Source organism: Chrysochloris asiatica, unplaced genomic scaffold, assembly GCF_000296735.1.
Source record: "Chrysochloris asiatica unplaced genomic scaffold, ChrAsi1.0 scaffold00339, whole genome shotgun sequence".
Taxonomy (NCBI): Eukaryota; Metazoa; Chordata; class Mammalia; order Afrosoricida; family Chrysochloridae; genus Chrysochloris; species Chrysochloris asiatica.
Window position 1 is genome coordinate 238,981 of NW_006408857.1, and position 8,288 is coordinate 247,268.

At 34.8% G+C, this 8,288-nt stretch overlaps 1 protein-coding gene across 1 annotated transcript; it reads right to left on the reverse strand.

The window, feature by feature from the left end:
• Positions 1-7,107: 7,107 nt before the first annotated feature.
• LOC102811346 (olfactory receptor 5M10-like) lies at positions 7,108-8,073 on the reverse strand. Its single transcript, XM_006875774.1, has one exon. It carries the CDS (start codon positions 8,071-8,073, stop codon positions 7,108-7,110), a length of 966 nt encoding a protein of 321 aa, XP_006875836.1.
• Between the last annotated feature and the right edge of the window lie 215 nt (positions 8,074-8,288).

Here is an 8,288-nt window from a genome sequence, read left to right on the forward strand (position 1 = left end):
TTACCCATTGCTGTTGGTGTTGTTAGGTAGCATTGAGTTGATACTGACTCATAGCAAATGTATGCATAACAGAACTATACATTGCCGGGTCCTGAGCCAACCTCACAATCTTTGCCTTAGCCCATTGCTGCTGCCCTGGGTGAATCCATCTAGTTGGTGGAGTCTTTTTTTCTGACCCTCCACTTTCCAAACATGATGTCCTTCTCCAGTGACCAGCCCTCCTGATAATATGTCTGAAGTCTGAGAAACAAAGTTTGGCCATCCTGGCTTCCTAGGAGCACTCTGGCAGTACTTCTTCCAACACAGATTTGTTTGTTCTTTTGGCAGTTCACAGTACTTTTGTTACTCATAGAAATCCCTCATACAACAGAACATACTACTGCCTAATTCTGTGACATCCTTATTTGTTAATATATTTGAGCCCATTGTTGTACCCACTATGTCACTCCATATCACTGAGGGTCTTCATCTTTTTCATTGACCCTCTATGGACAATTATTAGGTCCTTTTCTAGGGACTTGTACTTCTTGATAAGATGGCAAAAGTGAGAGGAAGTTTGGCCATCCTTTCTTCAAAGATAACTTTTTTCTACATCATTTCCAAGACAGATTTGTTCATTCTTCTGTCAGTCCATGGTATACCCATTATTCTTCACCAACACCATGATTCAAATGAGTCCATTTCCTCTGTGCTCCAACTTTCACATGCATCTGAAGCAACTGAACATACCATGACTTCAGTCAAGTGCACCTTAGTCTTCAATGCTATTTTGAGATAAAATGCATCTGATCCAACTCATAGTATTTCACTCCTTAGTGGTGCAGTGATCAAGTGCTCAGCTGCTAATTATAAAATCAGTGATTCAAATCTACCAATCATTCTGCAGAAGATAGATGTGGCAGTCTGCTGTCATAAATATTACAGCCTAGTACACCGTATGAATTCATTGTACTCTGTCCTGTAGAGTCTCTTTGAGTCCGAATCAAGTCAACAGCAGCAGGTTGAGACCATTAATACTGAGCATCTCTAAGCAATCCTTTTCAGAAAAGTGAAGTGATATACATCATGTTAGGTAAAGTGAAGGGTCAGCAAAAAACAGGAAGCCCACCCCCACCCCCAATGAGTTAGATTGGTACAGCAACAATGGACTCAAGGTTCACAACAAATGTGGGCTTGGCACAGGACAGGAAAGTGTCTCATTCTGTTGTGCACAGGGTTACTATAAGTCAAAACCAAATCAAGCGCACCTAACAACAACAACTGCAACAAACACTCATGGAAACAGCAGTCAAGAAATCAAATGACATATTGCACTAGGCAAATCTTCTGTAAAAGACCTTTCTGACGTGTTGAAGAGCAAAGATGTCAAACTGAGAACTAAGGTTTGCCTAACCTAAGCCATAGTATTTTCACACATGTGAAAATTGGACAATGAATTGTAAAAAAAAATCAACACATTTGAATTGAAGAAAATTGAAAATACCATGGACTATCAGAATAACAAATTTGTCTTAGAACAACAGCTAGAATGCTCCTCTGTTGCGAGGATTGCAAGACCTCATCTTTCTACTTTGGATAAGTTGTTAGCAGGGAGCAATGCCTTGAGTAGGATGTAGTGCTCAGAAAAGTGGAGGGTAAGTGAAAAAGAACAAGATCCTTAATACGATGGTCTCAAACATAACCATTGTGATAGTGCAGGATGTGGCAGTGTTTTGTTCGGTTGTGCATAAGGTCAGTATTTGTCAGAACCAACTCTAAGGCACCTAACAACAATAACAGCTACATTGGAAAAAGAAAAAAAATGAATACAAAAGTTCTCTAATACAAGTTAAACATTTTAATTGTGCATAAATTATAAGAATTTGGTTTAAAATATTTGAACAGATATATACAAAATATGTGATCAAATAATAGAAAAGATTAGCTATAAATTGATTCATTTAATGTATAATAAAGATAATATCACAAATTAGTTGGGGCTAAAGATTGTTTAGTAAATAGTGATAAGAAATTGATGTAAAATGTGAGGGACAAAGTTATGTACAACAACATATATATCACATACCACAAAAGTACAAGGTAGATTTTAAAAGTTTGTGGAAATAATCCATTGTCTTCCAATTCTATTTTTTCATGATCTTTTTGAAGACTGTTCATATATAATTAAAGATGGGTCTATAAAATGTGGTCAGAAGAAATTAGTAGCACAATATGAGAGTGTGTGTGTGTTTTTTATCTACTTTCTTGATGTAGGAAATAGAAAACAAAGCCAAAATAAATAAAAACTTTAAAAATAAAAATAACAAAAATTGTATCCATGTTAAGGATTGCCAGAAATATCTTTAAAGGTAACAATAAAATTGACATATACCCTTTAATTTTATATGTTTATGTTATTCAGTTATATTCACATTAAAACAAAATCTGTAAAGATTTCCAGTTGAGACAACAAATTAGCAAATAATTTTAAACCTTGTTTTTGAACACTGATTAAAGTATATTGAAATGAATACTTTCAAACATTACCAACCATATGTATTCATTGTCAGAGTTTTCTGTAAGAAAAATTTATTTATAGAAATATTTATCAAGAGCTTTAATATGATCAAAACATTTGACTAGCAATTCCACTTGTATGAATGTGTTCTAAAGAAAGAACTGAAGAGTTATAGGCAATCATATTAACATATTAACATTGATGTGTTGGAAGATTTTGGGAACAAAATGCATCACAATGCGAAGTAAAGCTCTAGATTAGTAGGAAATTACAAGTAAGCATTCTTATTTCTTTCAGTATTATTTTTTTTCCTACATTTACTATGTATTATTCTTATACATAGTAAGCATGGTGGTTCCATAGTATAAGCACTGGACTGAAAACCACAAGGTCAGTGGTTCCAGCCCACCAGAGAAAGATAAGGCTTTTTGCTTCTGCAAAGATTTTAGAAAGTCTTGGAAACCCTATACAGGGTTACAATGAATTGAATCCAACTCCACAGCACTTAACAACAGCAACAGCATTGTTATAAATGAAATTCAAAATGGTTAAATTATGAAATAGTGTTATTCAATGTCATTATTTCTAACTCATAGCAACCCTGCATAGGATTTCTGAGAAGCAGCTGAGTTTGAGCCATCAACCTTTCATTAGCATCCAGTGTTTATCCTACAGCACCACACCAGAACCACACTAAAAATGATGATCACCAAAAAATAGTAAATCTGTATAAAAATACAAGCAACTATGCTATCAAAAGAAACTCATTGTTCACATGCGTATAGGGCATATGCTTTCAAATATGTTTTATAAATTATAATCACATGTTGTTGTTGTTGTTGTTAAGTGCCATTGAGTTGGTTCCAGTTCTTGGTGACCTTGTATAGTGTTTCTGAAGAGTGGCTGGTGGATTTGAAACACCAACCATACAGTTCAAACTGAACTTGTGGGTCAGTGCTTATTCTATAGTGCCACACAGAATTCCTATAATAACATGTATCCACCATATAAATGTATGCAGAATAACTATAACAAAATGCAAACAGAAATTGTTCATAGATCTATATTTTACATCTTCATATCTGTTTGTCTTTCTTAGCTATTTATGTTGAGCATGTATTTTTTTTTATAACTTGGAAAGTATATTACTAAAATACAGTTTTAATAGATCAACCCATATTTCAAAATTTGCTTGTTTTTACATTGTGAATATAAAATAATTCTACTTACAATGCACATAGATTATTCTATTAATTTGAAATATCAGAGAAAATCCTCATCAGCTATTGCCAGGATAAATATCACTCATCATTGTTACCATGAATTTATCTATAGCAATAACCTTACTGATTCATAGTCTCCAACATGCCATCCAGAATTTGCAGTGTGTTGGGAATTTAATAATCACAGTAGTGTGTATTGGAAAGAGAATTGAAGTAATGCACTTGTGTGCTATTTGGTGACTCACTGACTTTGGGCAATTTTTTAATAGCTCTGTGCCAAAAAAATTCAAATTAGTAAAAGAAGATAATAATTCTATCTCATTCATTTCTGAGAATCAAAATAAGTAGCAATATAAAAATGAGCACTTAACTTATAGTTGTCACCTAAAACTATTTTATGAATATCATTGTTAAAGTGCCATTGAGTTGGTTCTGATTCATAGCTACCTGTATAGATTTTCCAAGGCTTTTAATTTTCATGGAAACAGAAAGTCATATCTTTCTTCTGCAGAATAGCTGGTTGGCTCAAACCTCAGAAATTGTAGTTTGTACACCAGTGTTTATCTTATATTCTATCCTATCTGTAAGCTGTTCTGCAGTGACTATCAACCAAAGTCTTGCATAGTAAATCATTATGAAAATAAATAAATAAAATAAAAATATGGAGAGGCTAAAATAAACCTGATAGTAAATTAAAGAGAGTTACCTAGATTGGATATAAATTTGGATACTAACAGCCATGGTAGTTTCCAGACTAAAGCAATAGAAGGAATTATACAGTTATTTAGACAAAACAAAGAGTAATGTTTACAGTGACTCTAAATACACATTCAAATGTCACAAATCTCAGTTTCTGACCATTTTCGTTGCTAGAAATGGAAACATCCTTCTTACCATAGAAAAGGAAACTTATTAAATGTTAAGGGATTCCATGATACTGGTTTTCCACCAAGAAATGCACCATGTCTGGCATCATCAGGACCCTTGTTCACTCATTTCTAATCTCCTGTTTCATTATTGTCTTTCCTTAGATCATCTGCTGCTCCATCACTGTGTGTGTTGTGTTCTTGTGCCTTCAAATTAGTTGAGACTCATAGAGGCCCTGTATAAGGTTTCTGAGGAGTAACTCACATACCTTTTAGTTCAAACAGATCTTGTAGTCAAGTGTTTATCCTACATTGACACAATGTAGACTACTTAAAAACCAAACAAATTTATGAACAATTGGTTCTAACATTAAGTATTATACCAGGGGACTAAAAAATTCCTGAAAAAAATTCCATTATCTTTTATTTCCTTTTCTCAAATTTGTGAAGACTCCTTTATAGTCTTTTGCTGCTTTTAGATACCATTGGTTCAGTGGTGATATATTGGGTTTCTGAGATTGTAATGCAATGGCACTTAAACACACACATAAATCTTTACAGGAGCAGAAAAACCTCATCTTTCTCCCAAGGATCAGCTAGTGGATTTGAACTGGTGGTTAGTTGTCAAATGTTTATCATCCACTGCCGCTAACAATCATTGTCCTTCTATTCTAGTCCCCAAGAAAGTATCCTGGTGTGGTGCTGTATAATAAGCATTTGACTGGTAACCAAAAGTTTGACAGTTCAAACCCACAAGCTGCTCTCAGAAACCCTATACAGTTAGCTGAGTCAGAACCAACTTGATGGTGCACAGTAACAACAATAACATTTCTTCAGCTACTGTGTTTTATGAGAATGTTGATAATTAGAGCTTTCTATAATCAATTCAGATTTAAGATGGATGCCACCTTTGCAACAATTGCAAGTCATCTGGAGTATTTTCTGTGAAAAATTTGAACACCTTACAGTAAATACATGGAGACCTGATGTGGTGCTGTCAGAGAAGGACTGGACTGCTAACCACAAGGTCAGAAACTCCTCAAACCATCTAGTTGCTCCTTGGAAACTCTGTACAGGGTGCCTATGAGTCAGAACTGAATAGATGGCATTTCACTACCACAACAAAACAGTAAAAATAGTAGCTGATTTTATTTAAATATTTCTTATAGTGGTGTTTGTAAAATCAGAGTATACAATATTAGAATATGAAATATTTAGGGCAAGGTTGGTGGTTCAAACCAACTAAACTCTTATTGGAAACCTTGTACAGGGTCACTGTGAGTGAGAACCAACTCGATGGCACTTAACAACATCAACAAACATATGAGTCAGTATGCAGCCATGGTTGAATAATAACGGGTGGATTAATCTGGTTAAATTATGACTCTTCTTTTACCTTGTTACTAATGTTCCCAATACAACTATTAAAAACTACTGGACTAGCCTTCACTAGAAAAGCATGAGTTACAGAGTGCTTGTGAACATTAAGTAATCATTATGTCTTCACATATGTACTCATTTGTGCACTGTTAAATCACACATTTGTACTAATTTCTGTACTGTTTCTGTACTCATTTCTGTACTGTTTCAGGACGTTGGTTCTGAACAAAAAATAGATAGAGTCTATTGACTCTTTGGAGTGTTGGTGTGACACTGTGAGTTAACACACTAGATTGAAAGGATGGTTTGAACTGCAAGGTCGACAGTTCAAGTTTACCAGCTGCTCCTTGGAAACCCTATAGAGGGTCACTATGAGTCAGAACTAACTCAACAGCACTTAACAACAACAATTAACTGTTTGTAAATTAACCAAGAATTATAGCAACCACACTAGAAAATTAAATGAAATGTTATTTTACTACCCTGATGACTGTATTAGATCCATTTTCTTGGAAATTTATAAGTAGTGTTAACAGACAATTTTCAAAATTGATGCATATAACCAGTATCATAGTTTATCAAATAAATTTATGATGCTCCTTCTCAAGGTATCCATGATATGGTTTGGGGAAAATGTATAGACATTTTTAATGTATGGATGATACAGATATGTATTTTTCCAAGTTAATCCAATGACTCAGGCTTCAAATTGAATATTCTATAGAAGAAATTGTAATAGAAGTTATTTCACTTTTCTTTTTATTAAGTTAGTCAACCTGTCTTAAATCTAACATGGCACCAATGATCATAAAATTTAGAGAAGGTAGATTTCTATTTTTTCCATTAGCTTAAGTTAGTTGTAAAATTCAGCATCAAATAAATAAGAATATCATCACACACAATTATTAGAAAAGAACAAATTCACCTTCAGAGACTCTATGCCAAAGAAAACATTCATATATGTTAAAAAATAAAAGTTTAAGCAAATCTGTCTTAAAGTTATTAATTTTGAGGACAGATTAGACAAAGTGATCATTGAGAGTTCCCAATGGTAAACAACATATTAACATAGAGTAATAGATATGAGTCACTTTGTGACTCCTTTGATAGGAGTCACTATGTTATCACAGGTCTTTAGCGTTTACAAAAGACAGGACTTCCAAACTACAATTTTATGAGAGAGATTACCCTTGAACATTTGCTTCATGGCATGTATCACATCCTTGTTCCTTAGGCTGTAGATCAATGGGTTCAGCATTGGGCTCAAAAAAGCATAAAACACTGCAATTATTTTGGATTCCTCTACAGATTTCTCAGATGGGGGCCTTAAGTACATGCAGAAGAGGGTTCCATAAAATATAGTGACTGTTGTCAGGTGGGAACCACAAGTAGAAAAGGCTTTGTGCCTGCCTTCAGCAGAACGCATCCTCAAGATGGCCGCAAAAATGAAGAGATAGGACATGAGAATGATGAAAAGAGAACTTGAAAGAGTAAAGCCGGCAACAATAAACATCGCCATCTTTTTGACGTAGGTGTCAGAGCAGGCCAACATTATAAGAGGAGGATCAGCACAATAAAAATGATTGATTTCAAGGGAGCCACAGAAGGATAAGTGAAAAGTCAAAACTGCCTGAGAGAGTCCATTAAGGAAGCCATATGTATAAGGCACTGTGACTAGGGAAATACAAACCTTCTTTGACATCCTGGTAGTGTAATGTAAAGGACTACAAATGGCAGCATAGCGATCCAGTGCCATTGAGGCAAGGATGTAAAACTCAGTGATTACCAGTGCAATGAAGAGAAGACACTGTGTGAAGCATCCAGTGTAGGAGATGGTCTTTTGGTCTGAGAGGAAGTTGTGCAGCATATTGGGAGTGATATTGGAGGAATAGCAGATGTCTACAAAAGAGAGGTGCCCAAGGAAGAAATACATGGGAGTTTGGAGACGGGAATTGGTCCTGATCAGCAAGATCATACACAGATTTCCCACCAGCGTGACTAAGTAGATTACCAGAAATACTCCAAACAGGATCTTCTCCAACACTGGATCATCAGTGAGTCCCAAGAGTGTGAATTCAGTCATTGTAGTATGGTTTTGGGGAGACATTTTCTCATCCTTTGTAAACTGAAAGTGGCAAGGAATGTGAGTATTTCCATCTGAATCTGATTCCACATGTATTCCATTTATTTTATCATTCACTCATTGGTCCTTTCATCCATGAATCAATTATGCTTATATTATGCTTCTTTACAAGCATACACATAAGAATGGCCACATAAACCTTATTCATAATCTTCTTGATAACAACTAACTACAAAAGC

Excerpts from the sequence above, each read along its gene's own strand:
- LOC102811346 (XM_006875774.1), bottom strand. The coding sequence starts at position 8,073 with ATGTCTCCCCAAAACCATACTACAATGACTGAATTCACACTCTTGGGA.